At 38.1% G+C, this 21,564-nt stretch overlaps 1 protein-coding gene across 1 annotated transcript in view; it reads left to right on the forward strand.

The window, feature by feature from the left end:
- XPR1 (xenotropic and polytropic retrovirus receptor 1) overlaps nt 1-21,564 on the forward strand; it is a 107,177-nt gene that overhangs the window by 47,402 nt on the left and 38,211 nt on the right. The window contains exons 5-8 of the mRNA XM_081946842.1: nt 4,119-4,268; nt 6,262-6,345; nt 8,790-8,871; nt 20,371-20,558. Of these exons, the coding sequence (XP_081802968.1) occupies nt 4,119-4,268; nt 6,262-6,345; nt 8,790-8,871; nt 20,371-20,558 (504 nt within the window). The remainder of the gene's footprint in view (nt 1-4,118; nt 4,269-6,261; nt 6,346-8,789; nt 8,872-20,370; nt 20,559-21,564) is intronic.

Here is a 21,564-nt window from a genome sequence, read left to right on the forward strand (position 1 = left end):
TGAACGAGGTATAGTTCTCATGGGAGATTGCTGGGTTTCTTCAAGAGAGAATAATTAAAATTTCTTATTAAAGATAATATATATCATTAATATATTAGTTTTCTCTTCCCATCTCCAAATTGTTTCCTTGCTTTTCTATCCTACTGAGCTCCATTATGAGATCACTCCAGGCATGATTTAATTGAAAATAATTTCAGTAGAGCTGCTGTAACTCTTCCCATAGGCACTATATTTTGGTTCTGTTCTTTGTTTTGTTTCAGAATTGAAAATGAAATTACCAACTAGCCTAAATGAGATCATTTTCCAAATAATATTATGTTTTGGATGTTCAGTTTATAAGGAAGCTTTTCCCTCTTATTTTATATGATTTCCCCCTTTTTCTTTTTTTAAAAAATAGATTAATTTTGAATATATATATTACCTTACTATAAAGTTTTGTATCTATAACAGGCTAGGTTTCTTTTTTAGCTTATATATTAGCCTATAATAATGATACAGTGATATAGTTTTTTTTTAAGAATTTTTTTTATTGTTTCAATTAAACAAAAACACAAAAAAACATTCTTCATTACATCTTGTAGAAAGCATGTCGATTGGTTACAAATGAATTTCGTGCGTTATTGTACATCCTTCATATTTTTAATTTACATTTTAAAATCAAAGATCTTTATGTATTTTACCATCAATGTACCATCATTCTCATTTAGCTATAATTATTTAAATATGCTTTTATCTAGAATCATTTGCCCTTGAAGAAACAACCACCTACTGGCATTCATTAGCTATTTCTATAAACCTCCAATAATTACCCTTTTATAGCATATTCCCTTTTTTTCCCCAACTCACTATCTAAGGCTTATATCTAATTGCTTTTACCAATGCCAAGACATATAAAATCATTAAACATTATCCATTAACATTTTTTTATTGTTATTATAGTTATCTAAAGAAAAAAAACAGGATTTTTTTTGTCATTTTTATCACATCTCCCCCCACCGACCCAAGAAAAATTACATCTTTATAATAAAGTCTAAACAAAAATATATTAGTGAAATTGATAAATCTTTTCCCCAGGTCGCAATTTACAGTTTATATCCAAATTATTTTTACTAATTGAGATTATTACTTCTTTATTATTATAATGAATTATTAATTAACAAATAAACATTTTAAAGAAAACATTCTAAAAGTGTCTAAGAAATCCTACTTATTAATCACCAAAGGTTAACTAAGTTTTGAGTTATCAACCTTCATCATCAGCCTGTGTCTTTCCAGGAGCAAAACTGTCTTATCTCTTTAGCCAGGTGTTGTGTCAATTCTCTTATAAACTGCTTTATAAAGTTTTTTAAAACTTCTCTCCGCACTTTTTTGCTTGAAAGATCTCTCATATAGTCTTGTTGCCCTTGAACTGGTATTAAAATTGACATGTCTTTAATTGTCCGATGTTTTTCTAAAGCTGTTTCTCTTCTTAATTCCATCATCAAATCCATATCTTGACAGAGGGGGTAGAGCTCCAGATAATCAAGTATATAATAATAATCAGATTCACTTTTCCATGTTCTCTCCTTTCCACTTTCACTCATAGGTGCTCCATTATTAGGTTCATCTATTATCTTGTCTTTATCTTCTATATCTTCACTCTCTTCTTTAATTTTTGAGGCTCCAGTCCCTTCATCTTGTATTGAGCCAGACAATAATCTGTCTAACTTCTTATCAAACCTCTCAAATCCTTCCAATATCTTTAGAATTCCATTCAAAAAATCCTGGTAGCTTAGGGTTTCTTCATCTGTATATGAATGCATATTTCCCAGAAGAAAAGAAAAAGTTTAAAATCCACTCTCGCCTTCAATATCTCTTTTATGTATAAAAATATTTTTGTTTTAAATTTGCTTAAAGATCCTTTTAATTTTTTCAAAAAAAATGAGGGTTCTATTCTTTTCTTTTCTTTCCCTTCCCTTGTCCAAAATATTCCACAAAGACACCTGCAAGAAAACAGTTCGTGTCCTTGAGCTGGTATCAGTCTCTACAGACAAGCTGCAAACCCTCTAGTTACAATGTCAACAAACTCAGAGAAAATAGAGCAAAGGATACTTTGTTTCAAAAAGAGGAAAAAAACCAAGTTCTGGCTTCCGAATGGCAGATTCAACTTTCTCTTATTCGTATCAAGCTTAAGGAAAACAAAAATCTCTAAGTGTCTTTTATAAAATTTAATAATCAGTAAGAGGAAGGATTATTAAAGTGAAAAAAGTTTTAGATCAGCCAAAAAATAAAGGTAGCACAGATTAGGAGAAAAAAATCAATTCATTCACTTAAGAGGAGAAACGGGAAGCATTCCAATCACTTCAATCCACAAAACGCTGTTACATAGAAGAGGAAAAAAAACTTTCTAAGGCAGTCCAATAAAGATAAATTTCGCTGCTTTATTCTTTTGCTTAAAGGACTAATTTATCTTTTAAAAATTTTCTTTTGGCAATCATTCTCAAAGAAAAAAATCTCACCACTTTCACTGCCTTCTTTCCGGAGCCATCTCCGACATTGTCAGCCTGGGGGCTGTCTGTTTACCGCTTGGAGAACTTCCCTTGGGTCAATCAGGGACTTTGCGGTGTCCCTGAGACCAGCAAGGATTTGTCTCCCTGTCACCGTCTCTTCGGGACGGTTTAGGTCCATATGGACCGTGCAGCTGGTAAAAGAATCAATGGCGGTCTCAGACTATCGAGACCGCACGTTGTATCGTCGCGACGTCTGGCTCGTTCTCCATACAGTGATATAGTTTTATTGTTACTATATATAATGCCACAAACTATTGAGTTTTTCTTAAATGCAATTGCACTGTTTTTTTTAAATTAAAGAAATACAAATAAGCATTCATATACTCAGTGTTATGTTTAAAATAAATTACACCTTTAAAATAAATCACACTTTTCCATGTACCTGGTGATTAAATGTAATATAATGTGCCATAGGCTTAAAATAACAACAGTGCTTTTACTGTCCCATGTATTATAATGAGTTAAAAACAAATGAAGATTTCCATATCCTTAATTTTTAATTCTTTCTTTGCTTTTTTCTTATAACCCAACAACTTTCTTCTTTAAATATTCAATTTCTCCAATAATTATTCTCATAAACAGCACTTTATATGCCAGGTGTTCAAAAATATGTTCAGCAGTCAGTGAATTGGGAATGTCGATTTGTTTCTAATCCTCCGTTTTTGTCTGTATAAAGTATGGAGTTACTATTAGTTATTACAATCAATTTTATGCATGATTATGTATAAAACTGAAGGACAACAATGTGGATTACAAGCAGACTTTACCTCTGGCATTTTAATTTAAACATGCAATTTACAAAAGTTTACTCCTATAGCAGCAATCTTTTATGAGGGAATATATGATTTAGCTGGATTTACCGTATTTTTCAGATTATAAAATGCACCACGGTTTTGAAGAGGCAAATAAAAAAAAGAGGGGTTTTGCACTCTGCAAACTTCCCCAAAACGGCCCATTTTTCGCTAAAATGGGCCCATCTTTTTCCAAAAAAGGCAAGAATAGCCTTTAGGGGGCTTGCAGGAGTGCTCCTGGGTGGGTAGCCCCCCCCCCCCGAACGAGCAAAAAACAGCCTATTTTTTGAAAAAACGCCCAGTTTTTTGACAAAAAGTTCCATGCATAGCCTTTAGGAGGCTTATAGAGTATTCCTGGGGGCTGGGGAAGCAAAATTTGGCAAAAAATGGCCCATTTTTCACTCACTTCTGCCTTCCCCAGCCCCCAGAATCTCTCTGAAAGCGTCCTAAAAGCTATGCATAGCCCTTTTGGTGAAGGGGGCGGGGCTTCGGGAGGCAAAACATGCTGTATCAGTGTATGACACACCCAGATTTTCAACCTCTTTTTTGAGGGAAAAAGGTCCGTCTTATACTCAGAAAAATATGGTATTTTTTTGTTAATTTTAAAGGAAAAAAGACTAGCTTTATTATGGATAGAAAAATGCAAAATATGTTTCTCTTAAAGAAGGAAAAGATTTTATAGTTTCTTCCTCTAGGTGATTTATTTCCCTTCTCAATTCCCTGATATCAAACAAAAGAGTACACAAATAACATGGTTGTGTTTTATCTTTATCTTTAGAATCTAAATTTCACAGGGTTCCGTAAGATTTTGAAGAAACATGATAAGATCCTGGAGACACCACGAGGTGCTGATTGGAGAGTGGCTCATGTGGAAGTGGCTCCTTTCTATACTTGCAAGAAAATCAATCAGCTCATCTCTGAAACAGAGGTATAGTCTACTACGTAAGGGATGGTTCTAGAATCTCTTCTTCCAAAATGGGCCAGTATTGGTTCATGTTACATTATTTCTAAAAATGAACTGCCTAGAGCACTACTACTACTACTACTTTTGTTTCCATCTAGAAATAAAATCTCCCAGGAAACACTCAAATCAACCGATTCTAGTGTGTATTCGGGAGCCAGGTTGTCTCAATGCTAATATGGCAGGTTTATAATTTTGTAGAAATTAAAATCCTACTAAGTAAAGTCATTTTTGATACAAGTAGTATTTGTATACCAGTAGTGTATCAGTCAAGTGGTGATAGACTTACAACCATTTGTTCTGTGAACTTTCTAAGTTTTAGCACCGCTGAACGTGATCAAGCTTTGAGTGTTTGGCACACTTACAACCATAGGGGCACTTTAGTTTCCCTCAATGCCTGCCTCTCCCAGTGATATTTTCTTGCATTCCTCTGCAGTCTGCAGCCCTTGATGCCCTAGCAGAGCTTTCCCTTCTTGCTCCTGCTGCTGATCAAACATACCAGGTCTGTCCCTTTGAAGGCAGCTGCTAGCTGCATGAGGGTTTTTCCCCCAGACCGTACATGGCAGTTTCCTAGTGATATCTGGAGAAGGTGTGGCCAGCAGCTGCCTTGCAAAGGGACAGACCAGGCACGCTTCATTGGCAGAAGGAGGGAGAAGATGGCAAAGCTAAGCTAGGGCATGGAGTGCAGAGTAAAGGGTGAGGTTGTCAGTGACTGAGACTGGGCTAGGATGGCTGCAGCTTCCCTCGGACAAGTGACTCTTTGTGCTATGCTGGTGGAACTGGGCTTTGTGCTTCTTGCAACCTCAGAGTCGGAGGACCCAAGAAAACCCTTTTGCATGACTGGGCTGAAACTGCGTTTCATGCTGCAATGTGGCCTGGTATTCTTCCAGCCCCAGAGCTGCAGAACACCAAGAAGCCCCTTTGAACCACACTGCTGTAGCTGGGCATTGTGCTGCAGCTCAGGGGCTTCTTTCAACCCCAGAGCTGTGGTGCATGCCAAAAGCACCTGAGCTTCAGTAAGTCCTTTCCCCAGCATTCCTACATATGCATGCATGTAATTTGTACCTCTATCCCTGACCTCCTAAGTGTCAAGCCTGGAAGCCATCTTTTGCATTGGGCCTTCAGGCCTGCCACATTCAATGCTGTGGGAAAATGGGAGGTGGGATTATATGGAATATAATATAGATATATAGTCATAATAACATTTCTTTCTCAAGAGAGTCAAGGACATCTTGCCCTGTACCTGGAGGGGTATGACTGGGAGGCATCTCCAGTTGGGTTGGTGCCTGGTTTGGATGGACATGTGGATGCTGGGCAAGGGGTTGGAGTTTCATTTGGGTGGGGAAAACCTGGAAGCTTTCAGATTTGGGTTTTCCCAGATGTGCCAATATGACATCTCTAATAAAATGGACTTTTGAGGAACTTCAAACCTTGGAATCTTCTTTCGTTGGGGGTATTACTTGGAACCCTACCATTAACCCAAATCTCCTTTAACTATCTCCCCAAACCTCGGGGTGCTGTGTGGGGGTCCTGAACCCCGAACACCGACCCAATACTGGGTGATATGAAGACTCAGGGAATAAGGAGTTGAGGCAAGGGACACTACGCTTGCAACACACTGCAGAACCCACTCTCCAACTTGTGCGTGGCCAGTGCTAGACCTTTCAATGCCTCCCCCACCCCTGTGGCACCCCACACTGTTTACCTGGATCACTCTCTGTTTCTCACCCTGTGTATGTAGAGTTAGGCAGCTCGGCCTGTCAAGTTTGCCATGGCTAACAGTCACATGAATTGCGCTTTACAACTATATTCCTTAATGATGGAAATTCCAATCCCAACTATGAATGTACATCAAGGACCGCCTGTATATTTTAAAATAAGGAGTTGAACCATTTAGCACCTATTTCATGTTTTTTTTTAAAAAAAACTATGTTATAACTTTTTATCTATTTTTTTTTAGACAGTGGTAACCAATGAATTGGAAGATGGTGACCGACAGAAAGCCATGAAACGATTACGTGTTCCACCACTAGGAGCAGCACAGGTGATGGAAATAGAAGAAGTCGTGGAAGTAGACAGTGCATTAATATGTAATAGCAGAATAGAAAGGATGCTAGAATAAAAAGTTCGTTTGTACTTCCAATTAATTATTTTGTTATTTTTCTCTGCTGTTTATTCCTATTAAAAGTCGTAGTTAAAGAGCTCTGTAAAACAGCAGCAGTAACAGAAAAACAGAAGGTTTTATATAGCTGTCATTCTTAGAGATCTTAGTCATTCATTTGAAGCAAAATATTCTTTTAGTCCATATTTTTTTTAATGTCTGCTGGGGCCAATTGCGCTTCATTCCTTTTCCAACACTGCTTCCTTTTTCCAATCAGGATTGTCTTAATCACTTAACTGCTGCTTTGATTTTGATTAGACAGTGGCCCTAGCAGTTTTACAGCTGCAAGACAGCTTCTCCATTGAAGAAAGTTTTTTCAGTAGTAGGATTGCCACAATCATGTCACGAGAGCTAAATAGTTTCATGACATTATATCATTGTCATAATTTATCATCCCAAATACTTGGCATCAAATGCTGTGTACAGCAGTGTCTGAATTTAAAAAAAATGATACCTGCCTCAAGCCAATCAAAACTGAGTAATTACTTAATGCTTATTCCATTCAATACTGATTCTGTGGATAAGCCTGCCACAGAAGAAACGACTGTTGATTATAGTTACTCCACTTGGTCTAATGCAGTGGTGTCAAACTCGCGGCCCGTGGGCCAGATGCGTTACTTGTTGGCCCTGCTTTAGTCCAGTTTAGTGAAGGGGGAAAAAGTCCCCATATGTCACGTGACGCCACCGTGGCGACGCAAGTTTGACAACCCTGGTCTAGTGGATTCAGGGACCAGGCTAAAAACCAGGAGACACTGAGTTCTAGTCCCATCTTAGATGTGAAACCTGACTGAGTGACTTTGGGCCCTTTACTCTTTCTCGGCCCAATTCACTTCATAGGGTTGCTGCATGGAAAGTAGGAAGGGGAAGGAGCATTAGATATATTTGCCACCATGACTTATTTATTTAAAAAAAGGTACAGGCAGGATATAAATAAATAGCAATGAACAATAATTATATTCTTATTAGTAATAATGGCGTATAACTAGGGTTGTGCTAAGGCCCACATAACCTGACAATAACTATTTAATTCCCTCCCTAGTTTTATGAAAGCCCCTTTTTGACCATTATTAAAGTATTATTGCTTATATCCGCATATAATAGCTGTGCAATGTTTGCAAAGCAAAATTATAACTCAATCGGCTCAATATTTATTTGTACTTTAGAGCAAGTACAGCTTGCTCTAAAAGTATTAAAAAAGTATAAAGCAGGGACGTGTGGTCAGGGGAGGCAGAGCCTCACCTCTCTTCATGAAATAATAGTATATAATATTATATACTATATATATTTGTTTTCGTAGATTTTCACGGGTGTAGGTATGCTGGTTTTGTTGTATTCGGGTCTTTTCCCGTGTAAGGTTGAGATTGTCTTTGCAACGTTTCGGCAGGATCTCACCTGCCATCTTCAAGCGTGAGCCCATGTATACGGATGTATAATATTATATACATCCGTCTGGCCGCGCCCGGGAGCTGCGGAAGCAGAAATGTCGGCGCTCCCGGATGACGAAGCCACGAAAGCTACTGGGGAACGACGAGAACCTTCCCCCAGTCGCTTTTGTGGCTTCGTCATCCGGGAGCGCCGACAACATTTCTGCCTCCGCAGCTCGCAGGCGCGGACGGACGGAGGTAGCCAGAGTGGCGCCGAGGCAGTCCGGCGGGCGAGCGACCGAGGATCAGGCTGCCTGATCCTCCATCGCTCGCTCTTTCGTCCGCCCGGACCGCCTCGGCGTCGCTCTGGCTACCTCCGTCCGTCCTCGCCCGCGAGCTGCAGAGGCAGAAATGTTGTTGGCAGCCTCAGCCTCCAGCACACGTGATCCCATTCCCCGCCTTCCTGATGACGTCACCAGCCTCACCAGCCATGAACCTCACCGCACGTCACTGGTATAAAGTATAAAAGTATTTGTAAAGACTTCAGTATGTCTCCCTAAATTGGACTTATTTTCATCCATTAAAATGTGGCCATTTGCTCTGATAATTGTATTTTTTCCCTCTCACTGGAACAAGCAGCACCTCAGACACAAACCTTAGAGAAAATTACAGTGGAAGGAAAGCATTAATCTCCTACATCTCCTTCCTTAGTATTTCTTTGCCAGCAGGATAGTCGTCCTTTTGAGTAAAAGTAAGATTCGGGAGATTTAGACACATATTTTCACCGTATATAGATAACTTTCATTAATAAGCACAGCAGGTAGATAAATGAATTCAGTTTGCAGAAAGGAATTCAATCATTGGTTTGCCTGCAAACTGATATGTCAGTAAATTTGATAATATCAGTACAATCTTTTAAAATCTTAGATATTTAAAATAAAAACTGTTCTGTTCTCTCTACAGCCTGCACCAGCATGGACTACTTTCAGGGTCGGGTTGTTCTGTGGAATATTCATTGTGCTAAATATCACCCTCATACTTTCAGGTTAGTTTTCAATAAGTAAACTTGACTTGGTTTCAGAAGTGTGTTTGTGTGTGTGTGTGTGTGTGTGTGTGTAGTTTTAATGTTACCATAGGATAAATCAAGTTACTTCAAAATCTAAATAAAGGTATTAAGCTCCCAATAATATTTTGAATAGACTTTTTTTCCAGTCCCTGTAGAAACAATGAAACTGAGTTATATCATAATATTCAGCAGTTTTTAAAATCTCAAATGTAAACTAGCCTTAAGCCAGGAAATCTCAAAACTTGCAATACTGTAACTTTTTAAAATGAATGTCACAATCCTCCCTGAATAAAGTGAATACTGTTGTTGGGATTAGGCTTGCACAGAAAATAAATATAGAATGTAGTTTTAAGAATTAATAATTAAATAATAATATGTCAGTTTAAACCACCATAGAGCCTTATAAGTTTATACATGTATAATAATGTATAAATATATAACATCATAATTTTTTATTTGAATTTATTTTCACATAATTCCTGGAATCTCTCCTTTATTTATGTGGTTTTAAAGATAGCTGTTCTTATTTACTAGAGTTGTGGGGAGAGTGGGGAAAGTTCTTGCCTTAAAATCAGTTTTTCTTCAATGTTCTTAAATGCTACAGCAAACAGCATGCAAACCACTGGCAAACAGAAAGTTGCTTTTGGTGTTATTTTTCCTATGGCAGCCACAATAAAATAAGTCAGCACTCATTCTCCTTTCTCATCGCCTCTCTTCATCTTGTCAGATGATTAGAGCTTTGCATAGAAGTCTAGTGCCTTCCAGACATGATTATTTCTCCTTTGAAAAGAAAACATAATGTGTTTTTAAAAATGCACTCTGGAACTGCCACTGCTTTTGCATTCGGTATTATTTTTGCATTAAACTGGCAAGCCTCCTAAGAAAGCAGTCACAGAGGTAAAGAAGGCAGACACAAACAGAGGAAGAGATAGGATATAGGCAGGGCCGCTCCAAGCAGGTGTGCAAGTTGTGCATTGCCAAAGACATGACAGGTGGGTGCCAGATGGATGTTGTAGAAGTTACATTAATGAAAGGAGGAGTGGGTAGCAGATTACTTCAACTTGTACTCCCTAAATAGAAATAGGCTGGAAACCACAACGTTGCAGGGATGACAATGACGACAAAAGAGTAACCCATGTTCCTCTGCCCCTTCCTAGATTTTCCACATGCTTTGCAGAACCTATGCTGACATCATTAAGAGGCAGCAAAAAAAGGTGGAATGGTAGATGGGGCCTCCTGCACAGGTTATGTAGCCCAGGCAATAGGGGAGACAGGGCTGCTGAGGGGTGGCAGAACACTTTTTGCACAAAGCTAACTCACAGGTTAACAGCAGTCCTGCAGATACAGATAAAGGGATCAATACAGAAATCAGGTATCTCTCTGCCATAAGGGGTGGAGAAGGAACAGGCAAAAAGAAAGGGTATATCAGTATTTTTTCCCGTAGCGTAAGAAATTCCTGCTTCCATCAATCACTTGTGCAAATTATTAAACTAAAGTGCATTAAAAAAAATCCTTTCTCTCAAAAATGTAAGGGGTAAAGCTTTCTGATGCCAATGAGTTGTGGAGTAACAAAATGGGCTTGCTCCTGGGTTTCAATACGAAACTGTCACTCCATATATTACCACTGTATTGGGAACATGAACTTTACAAAGCCTGCTAATGTAGTTTTTAATGCAATATATAAAACTTTTATCACTAGAGAATAATTAAAAAAGTAATATTTTAAAAAGTAAAGGAATTGGATGGTCAGTATAGTTTTCCTAAAGTAATAATTCAGATTTTCAAATATCACATCTTCAATTTCCTCTCTGCAAATGGGCTTTTAAAATGTTTTTTTAATTTTTCTTTTCAAACTAGCGTCATTTGCTTATTTGAATTCTGGATGTCCTTAGAACCATCTGTGTGTTTGTATTCAATTGCTAATTTAAAAGTGGAAAAACACAAGTCTTTTGATGGCTGAGAGCATATTGTAGTATAAATGAGGGTTGCAATGTTGTAGCATAATCTGATTCCTAAACAGCTTTGTAAATTTTGGTTGTAAATAGTGCATTGGGAGTGGCCTTTGGATCAATCCAGTGTAATGGTACAGTAAACACTCAGTTCAACAAAGTAATGGTGGAGAGTAATATTGATTAGAATTAAATAATATTAAAAAATGATTGATATTTTGCCTGTATATAAAATGCATGTAATATATGTTACTGTATATAAAATATGTGTAAAGTTAGTGAACATTATCCACACTAATTTGCCAAACAACAAGCTATTTCATTCCTTGAGGTAAAGTGTGTTGCCAAATTTTGTTTGTTCTATTTAAAATCTATGGGGCTAAGATCCATATAACCAGGGCTACGGTCATAGACATATTACAAAAATGACACAAAACAAAATAGCCAGTATTGAAATAAGTGGACATAATTTATGTGAGACTCCACAATTATCTGTTTTTCATATGGTTAAAGCAAATCCAGGAGACATCCACATATAGCTTTTTACAAAACTTAGTTATGAAACAATGGAATAATACTTCAGCAATGTGAACATCCCTGAATCAGATCTTCAGCAATATTTTAGAAGCTAATCTTGTTAATCTAAAGAGAATATTTGCATTCAGATGTTTGAGATCATATAGTAAAAGCATTTACTTTAGTTACTTCGAAAATCAAAGCAGATAACAGGACAGCCTACTGTTCTTAAGATATTTCTCTGTTCTTTTCTTGTTTTGATCTACTATGCAAAATTTCACATGGAAAGATGGAAAGAGTAGCATTTTTGTGGACAAACTAATTTTCAAAAAAAATCACCTAGCAATAACAGAGGGTGATAGAAAGGAGTGAGAAGGGAAGCCTTTAGACCAGGAGTGTCAAAGTCTATTTCATTGAATTCAAGATTGTCCTGTTTTTCTTCACAGACTGAATTTGGCAAATAGCCAGAAATATTATCATCTAATTGGAAACTGTTGCTAGGTCTTATTAGTAAGACTTCCTGGAATATAAATCTTAGCAACAAATAAATAGGAAATGGAAGGTAGTTAGAAATGGGAAATACTTTCCCCCCTAAAATACTATTGATTTTTAACCTGCTTATAAAATTATAAAGCAATGAATTCATTCATGTTTATAAAAACACAAAAAAAACCCTTAAAACAAAAAACTTAAAACAATATATAAAAATTTAATATCCACAGATAGCATTAGGAAAGTATAAAAGCATCATTCATTCATGAACTGTGTTAAAACTGGGCATGTCTTAGACCAGTGTTCCCCAGCCTTTCTGGACTGGCACGGCATGGGCAGGAGGGGTGAAGAGGAGATGGTTTTGTGTGAGGGGCAGGAAGGTGCATGCACACAGCTTTATTTGTGTGAGTGGAGAGTGCATGTGCCTGCCCCTCACACAAATGGGGCTGCACATGCACCCATGTGTGTGCCAGCCTACCAGTCATGCATCCTTTTTTTAAAAAAGAATTTTATTGGTTTTTAAACATTTATGGGGAAAGGTAAAAGGGTACATAGAAAAATTTGGCAGCTCCCGTGCTAGAGGTAGAAATCCCTCCAAATCTCACAATTTTTACAATGTTAAAGACAACGTATAAAAGATAAGCAAAAACAGAATCTTGTTCTACATTATATCAACCATGTGTTCAATCATCTCTCTGTTTGTCACTTTCTAGTATATCAACAATTACAATAATATTTCAAATGCATTTATTTTTGTGACCTGAGCCTTTTCGATATTGCTCCCTCCTCCCTGTCCCCAGATGGAGCCACAGCCCCTCCCTCCTTCATATCTTGTACATTACTACCTTTTTCACTACCTTCCATATTTTCGTCCTCTAGGAGAGAACTGTGTTTTTTAATGAAGGCTTCTGCCTCCCCCACTGTATTAATTCTAATTCTGTTTCCCTCCCAAAAGATCAACATTCCATCTGGCAATAACCATCTAAACCAAACTCCTTTATTATATAATTTCTTTGATAAGGAGGAGTACTTCCTCCTTTTTTCTCTTATTTTTTTCGGAATTTGCTTAAGAATGGTAATTTCTTTGTCTTTATATTTTAGTGGTCCCCCACTTTGAGCCCCTAGCACCTCATCCCTCGTGGTCCTCCTAAGAAATTTAACATGTACCTCCCTCCCTTGGAACATTGTGTTCTAGCATATGCTGAATTAATCCTATAAACCAGATCCATATCCCACCACAACTGTTATTTGTCTCTCTTAATATATTCTGCTAAAATTGTACTCATAATATCCTTAAGATATTCATTTTCTGTCTCTGGTAGGTTTTGGAATCTGAGAAAAAAGGACATTCTTTCAAATTCTATCTTTGCCATAAAATTTTCCAATTCTAAATTCCCCTTCCAGACTGCCTTAACCTCCTCCCCCAACCCAGCCACCCCCTCCTCCAACACACTAATTCTTTGTTTGTTTTCTGTTATATGGTATTGTACACCTCTGAGTTCTTCTTTGAGGTCTGTCACCTCTTTTTTCAACTCATTTTGACCCCTCATAATTTCCTGAAACATTTGGGTAATGGATAAGTCTTTTGAGCTCTCTCCAGTCCCTTCTTGTTGTAACAATGAAGTAATTTTCGTCTGATGCATACTTGGGCTGGAGGTGGCAGATGTGGGAACCGAGAATGACTTGCCCGTTGCTGGTTTTTTGGGCCCCATTTATCTGAGTTCAGAGATGGTGTAAATCTTGTACAAAAGAAATGGCGTCAGTGGAGTGCGCAGCTGTGCCGATCCAAGGAGGCAGGCAAATCCAAAAGTGAAAAGTTAGTTCTCCATCACAGTTCCAAGGCACGGAGGCACACCAGAAAGGGGAAAATCAAATAATCAAAATCCAGGAAGACCACATAACAGGAGAGGTCCAGGGATCCTTCGGGGGGGGGGGGGCGTAATAATACAATGCCAGAGATTTTTTCAAAGGTAGTTTCAAAAGGCAGACTTCATTTGTAAGTACAAAAACGAAGACGGAGGGGACCATCTTGGCTCCTCCTTTCACAGGAAGAAGAACAAAGATTTCCATAAAGGTTTTTTTTTCCTTTAAGAAAACAGCTCAGCAATCACCTCTTGCAGTTGTGATATGAATCTTTCCCACATAGTTAATACAAGTGACAAGTCAGCCTTTAATCTCTCTCCATTCCGATATAGAGAGAGATAATTCAAATGCCGCTTTATCCGAGGGAGGTAAAGAGAAAGAAAACGCCCCCTCTAATCTTCTAGCTTCAAATAGATTGAACATGAACTTACAATAGTCTGCTGCTTATCCGTTAACGATAATTAAGGAGATTAGGATGGATCTCTCGCCACCCGCATTCCAGCCGCTCCTCCTGAGTTAACTCCTTCCTCCCGGAGCCCATTCAGCGAAAGGGCAGACAGCCAAATGCTGTGCCATGCCCCCCCTCCGTTCCCTGGCCCCCGAATCCGGGGGGTCCCAGCAAGTCGCCCTGCGGCAGGTGGCCCCTCCGAGACCCCCTGTGCTCCTAAAAGGACCCTACCAGAGAGACGAACAGCGGACAACAACGTCCGTCACCTTCAGTGGCCGGAAGTGATCTCAACCAGTCATGCATCCTGATTGCTAATAGACCACAGCCGGGTAGTGGGCCACAGCCCGGTAGTGGGCCACAGCCCACAGGTTGGGGACCCTTGTCCTAGACAACAATTCTCAATTAGAGGGCACCCTCTTCTCTATAAATGACCACCATTCTTGATATTAACCAGGTGACAACCCTCCTATGGGGGGGGGGTTGACAATATCTGCCTCTACACCCCTTAATATCTCATGAAAAGATTCACAACATGCTCTCCTTGATCAACCTATACGGGCAGATTTGGCTTTAAACAGATAGTCCCAAAAGTAGCAAGGGCCAATCAATAAGGGTTATTATAGGTAATAACCAGATCTTGAATTGAACTTGAGACCAATGGAGATATCCCTCAATATAGTATATGTGTTATCCAGCTATAACTGATCTTGTCCATTAGCAATTGATCAACTGCATTTTTCAGCAGATAAGGCTTTTTTTAGGGCATTCCCATTCTGTTTGTAGCTACCCAAAAGATAGAAAAGAGCATAAGTCAATTTCATAATCCAGAACAGAACACAGCTATTGTATCAGCCGATGCTCAGGAAAGACTATCCTGGTTATGGTTTCTTCCTCCTGATTTTTATTTACAAATCACCTACAAATCCAGAATGGGCTGCCTGGTTTTAAATGATTAATGTTTACTATGACCCCAAACCCCAGATAATGTACATTTAAAATACTATTTTGGTATCGGGGGCACAGAGAAGGCAAGACAATGGTAAAAGAGAAGTGGATATAGATCTGTTGGGTGGGTGGGAGGAGTTATTTTAGGTTATTTGTTTTTAGTTTAAAATCTGCTGAATCCATCTGAAACATGTTCTCTTCAATGACTCTTCTTTAATAGATTTTCATTCTTTAATTTGTCAATGTAGTTGCTAGCTTCCTGCATCTGATATCTAGAGAAAACTTTTTAAGGGTTGTGCATGCCTTGAAAATGTTTCTGGGGAAGTGTTTAGAAACATTGATAAATCCATGACCTCTTTGTTGTTCAGGATTTGACAAGATACTGCTCCTTTAAAGGATCTACTCATTAAAATTAATAAACTGTTAAAAAATTCACATCTTTTTCCCAAGCTAACACCGAAACCTAGAAATGGGCTGTTTTAATGAATAGCAGATACATACTGCCTAAGATCTTGAAGCACTTCTTCTGAATCATTTTTGAAGCATGCATATTTTTTTCCTTTATTCACATCTTGTCTTATTATTGACTAGATCATATATTCCACTTCTCTCTCTTCATTTTAGCAAGATGTCCATTTTACAAAACAATACTTCTGGATCTTTATAGCTTTTTTTGGTTCTGCTTATTAAATACGCTGACATCCTCTGGGGCTGATCCCCCACCCCCATTACAAAGATATGCATTCTAGCAGTTTCAAATTAATACCAAGCATTTAGATTTATTGACTGTCTTATTATTAATCTCATAGGGATCTTGTTCCCATTTTGAAATCAGATGTGACTATGTTATGTATCTTTGGAAATTTCCCATTTGTTTCCCATTTCTTGTGTGCGTCATTGTTCCCATTAGATTCTGATGCCACCATGTAGGAGTTGGGACAGAATGCTTTCCTTTTGATTTTTTTTGATAATCTAGTCTAAATCATAATCACATAAGATATATAAGAATTTTGTCTGTGCCACAACTTGGTACTCATATTTAAAAATATTTGAAATTATCTATTTTACGCTTTCTTTTTTAGTCTCTTGATTTATTTTTCTATCATGAGATTACCTTCTATATTTTGGTAGAATTGAAAGAAGATAGTGTATACTGTATTCCTACTGCCAAATTGCTACTTATGTCTGCCGCTGTATTTGAAAAGCTGAAAGAGAGTCATTTGAAGTGTTCTCAGTTCTTTTGTTTTTTCTAATTTATAATCATCACCATACGTATAGTACCCATGCTGCATATTCTAAATATTCCTTACCTTTCCAAGACTGGAATTATGTTCATTTATCTTTCATGGAGTCTTAATTTAGTTGGCAATGTAGATCTAAAAATATACAGAAGTTCAATTACTTTTTACTACTGTTTAAAATTTTCTGACTGAAGTAGTATTAAATGGTTCAAGGGATAACTTATGCCAGTCATGAGAAATTTACAATGGCACTAATTAATTCAACTGTTTAGCAATCTTCTCACTTATACCTGCTTTTTTTAAAACTGAGAAGTGTATAAAGACTGTTTTTCAGGGGCTCATGGAGAAATAAAAGCTTATAAAGAGAAATAGCAGTAGAATTTCTTCTACTTCCTCTTGGAAACCAAATAAGGAAATAGGGGAAGTGTTAGGGTTCTAAATACCATGCAGAATTAAATCATTGTCCAAGGCAAAAACATCTTTAAAAGTCCAATTTATTCTACAGGCATGTTAGCACCTCTATGGAATTCCAACTCTGATTTGCATTCTGGAATTCCACCCAGTTGAAAGTTCATGATCTATCCCCACACCCACAAATCCATCACATGTTCCAATCATCATCTTCCACGCTGGCATGTACACCCCTCTTCTTCCGGCCAGGTGTTGAGGTGCGGAGACAAAAGACGACCTTGAGCTTCTAAGAAAATCCATAACAATACATTCCACAATCCTACTCCTTTCTGTTCCCCCCTCCCAACTACTATACCAATTAAACAGCATGAGAATTTATTAAAAAGTGTGGCAGGCCAAAGATCCTAAAAGGAACAGAATTACAGGCCTGACAGGAAGTTGTCTTGCATGATTTAATTCTGAACAAAATCTCTGTGGTTTTTACCATTAGATAGCAATCATGTGAATGCTTGTTCAGAAGTAAATTTTTGATGAGCTCTATTACAAAGAATAGATAAGAAAAGGAAAATAAAATAGCTTAAATGAATCTACAACAGGGGTGTCAAACTCACAGCATCATGTTGTCATGGGACGTATCGCAACTTTTTCCCTTCTCTAAAACGGGTGGGCATGGCCAGCACATGGCAAATCCGAAAGCGTGTGCCCAAAGCGTGTGTGCGTGTGTGAATGCGCATGTGCGTACCCAAACACCCAAAATGCAGTGCATCTCCCGGACATGCCCCACACATGCTTGTGCATCCCCCCTGCATCCCCCGCACCCACGCATTTTCACCTTTGGTACGCGTGCCATAGGTTCACCATCACAGCTCTAGATGTTTTGACTTAACATAACCCCTTTCTATGGGCCACGATGACTGCTGGTGATAGGAATTAGAGCCAACATAACATGCTCCACATTGTCACATGATTTCCTGGAAATTGTTCAAAACTGCCAAGACAATTCTAGGGCAATTATCAAGTTTTTTATTATATCTTTATTTCAGATATTTCAGGAACTATAAAATACATAGTCACTGCCAGCTGACAAAAGCAGAACATTCTCTTGCCAGAATATCATTTTTAACTATTATCCTAAATATTTTGCCTTTGTTTACTTGCTGTATGCTTGATCTTTGAATTTTTTTAAAAAAAAAATCTTAGATTTTTCTGAGATTATGCTCTTTTTAACCCTTTTTGTCCAAATAAATTCACATTATCACTTGTCCCTCCTGTATTGTTGCATTTGCTTTACTTTAAGTACATACTTCATCTAGTAGTATCCTTCAGCTAAAAAACCTGCAATCAATCACTAAATCACTTTGTATGGTATAGTTTTGTAATCAAATTATTGATATGTTAACTAAATAAATTAAGAGCATTTAGCTATAAACCTCAGCATGTGTATTATTTTTAAATAAAGTAGTTGCTGTTGTTATTGATGGCAATGAGTCCATATGGGATATGGTGATAAATAAATAAGTAAATACATAAATGGTATAAAGAAAAGGAGCAAACAGTTTTCTCTCTTATAATGTCACAACTTGAGGTCATCAAAGAAAACAGATTATTAGGTAGAAATGCATATTGAGAGCCAATTTGGTTTACTGTTTAAGACATCAAGTTAGAAACTGGGAGAATTGTAGTCCCACTTTAGGCATGAAAGTCAGCTGGATGACTTTGGACCAGTCACTCTCCGCCCAATCTACCTCACAGGTTTGTTGTTGTGAGGAAAATAGGAGGTGAATGAGTATTAGGTATGTTTGTTGCCTTGAGTTATTTACAAAACTAATGAAGGTGGAATATAAATAAACAAGCTTTGATTTACTGCCATATGATAGTAATAGTAATTATCTTGGTTGGCTATAAAAGTGGAAAGACTATATCCGTAGCAACTAATGATGTAGATTGTATGGAATGTCTGTCTCAAAGGTTAAATTCTTCTTAGTGTCAACTGCTAGGGAACATCAAAGAGAAATAACTTTTATATCCTTGTGCTGATGCTGGCAGTTGCATTTTTTTTTATTGAAAAAGTTTTATACAAGCAAATTTTCCCCCTTTTTACCCCCCCCAACATATAATATAGATCACATACAAATACTATACCCCCTTCCCTCCCCCATCTTAAAATAAATTTCTCATTCAGATATTGTACCCCTCAACTCCCAACAATCATAATTTAAATTTCTCTTATAGTGACAATAGCCCATTAAGCCCATCTTCTAAATTAATTGAACATATATAAAAATCATAACATAAATTTCTCTTAAAGTAATATTATCCCATTAGTCCCATCTTTTAAATTAATTATACATATATATTTCCCCACCCTCCACCCTAACCCTCCCCCATCTTTCAAACAAACCCACCCCCCTGACTTCCGCTATGCACCACTCCAGTAGTTCCAAACATCCCATATGTTATTTACTCTGTTCATCTGTCAATCTAAACATTCTTACCTAAAGGCTACATAGTACTTTCTAGTCTGATATTTATTCTGTATATAATCAATCCATTTTACCCATTCCTGTGTATAATTCTCCTGCTTCTGACCTTTTAAGAAAGCTGAAATTTTTGCCATTTCCGCAAACCCCGCCACTTTCTGAATCCATTGGTCGATTGTCGGTAAAGAATCTTTTTTCCAGTATTGAGCAATCAACAACCTAGCTGCTGTAACCATATACAAAACCAATTTTGTTTCCCCTTTAGTAAAATCCTTAATTATACCCAATAAAAACATTTGGGGAATAAATTATATTCTTTTCTTAAATACATTTTGCATAACCCACCATATTTTTATCCAAAAAATTTTAGCCTTATTGCAAGTCCACCATACATGAAAAAAAGTAGCGTCTAAACACCCGCATCTCCAGCATTTTGGTTGAACATTTGGGTACATACATGATAATTTCTTAGGGTCTAAATACCATCTGTAGAACGTTTGCATTGAAATGGCCATATATAAAGTATTTTGTTTATGCATGGCAGCTAGGACTATTGCATATATTGTAGTAAAATGAAAACGGAAGAGTCATGTCTGAGTCACTTTCAAGTTTCTATCGGGGTAATGAAACTTGCTCTATGTACACCTAGGTAAAAGTGCATCACAAGGTAAAGAGGAGTTCAAGCACAATCACAGACACAACTATGCTAATTTCTTCCAACAATATGGAAATTATTACTATTATTGTTACGCTAGTGTTCCCTGGTGATTTCCCATCATAGCACCAAGGCCTGCTCCTATTTACCTTCTAAATTCAGGCAAGATCAGCCCACTGTTGCTACCTGCTGAAACTTTCTACATATTACTGAAATATAATTCCCAGCATTCATCACAGGTTAGGCCAGCCTGCTGAGAAGTGTAGTTCGGCAAATATGGAGAGTCAGCTGACTCTGTCCTGATCATTAAGGAGGGAACATAATTGCTGAAATTAAGTGTGCCTTTTAGATGTCATTTATTGCAGAATTTTAAATTCAGAGAAAATAATATGTCCTTTATTATAAAGAAAAGTTGTTTAGTTATCTCTCCTAGGTTGTTCATTTTGTATATGTTTAATTTGCATCTTTTACTTGATAGGTGTGTTTAAAATGGAAGGATCAAATGTGTGGCCACTGATAAGAATCTATCGAGGGGGCTTTCTTCTGATAGAATTCCTTTTTCTCCTTGGCATTAACACATATGGCTGGAGGCAAGCTGGAGTGAATCATGTTCTCATCTTTGAGCTTAATCCCCGCAGTAATTTATCCCATCAGCATCTTTTTGAGGTAAGTTCTATAATTCAAGGTGTTTTAACACGCTCCTGTACCTATTTTGAAAAGCAGGACTTCATAAATTCAATTTAACAGATTTTAGCTAAACACATATTGTTAGGCATGCAGCCATATTTTCTTTTGGATCTTTGGCCTGCCACACTTTCTATTATTCTACTATGCATTTTCTAGTGTGGAAAAATGGGAGGGGGGATTGCAGGAGTGAGATGCTATGTAGCCATAACAAAATTATTTCTAGAAAACCAAGGACATCCTTTGTCTTTGCACCTCTGCACCTGACCAGAAATGGATGGGTGGAAGCTGCCAGCATGGCAGTGGAAGATTGGACCATGTGATGGACTTGTGGGTGTGGGGGCGAGATCTTGAACTTTCATCTCGGTGGGGAAAACCAGGAAGCTTTCAGATTCGGGTTTTCCCTGATGTACCACCAAATTGGAACTTCAAGCAATACTTTTCCTTGGACTCTGATTTACTTTTGGATGCTATTTGGAACCTTGACACATATATTGTTTTATATATTGGGAAAGTTTTTTCTAAGATTTTTCTATAAAATGGAAGCATCTCACATCACTGGCCATGCTGAGTAGGCCCGTGATAGCGAACCTATGGCACACGTGCCACAGGTGAAACGCAGTTGCCCCAGCTTAGCTCCACTGTGCATGCGTACAGCTCCCACTGGCCAGCTGGTTTTTGGGTCTCTGCCGTGCATGCATGGGGACAGGCTGCATGTGGGAGATGCGTGCACATGCAAAAGCTGGGAGGAGCACAGGAGGTCATGTGTGCATGCATGGGGGGAGTGCAGGGGGGTTGCACGCGCATGCACAATGGCAGGGCAGCTGCAGAGGTCACACCCACGTGCAGGGGCCACAGAAGGCCACACACGCATGCATGGGGGATAGAGTGCATGCAGGGATCATGTGCGCATGCACGGGTTGGGTTTGGGGGTGTCATGCATACATTGCATTATGGGTGCGTGTGCACGCTTTTTTGGCACGCAGTA

Source organism: Natrix helvetica (genome assembly GCF_964273705.1).
Source record: "Natrix helvetica genome assembly, chromosome: 3".
Lineage (NCBI taxonomy): Eukaryota > Metazoa > Chordata > Lepidosauria > Squamata > Natricidae > Natrix > Natrix helvetica.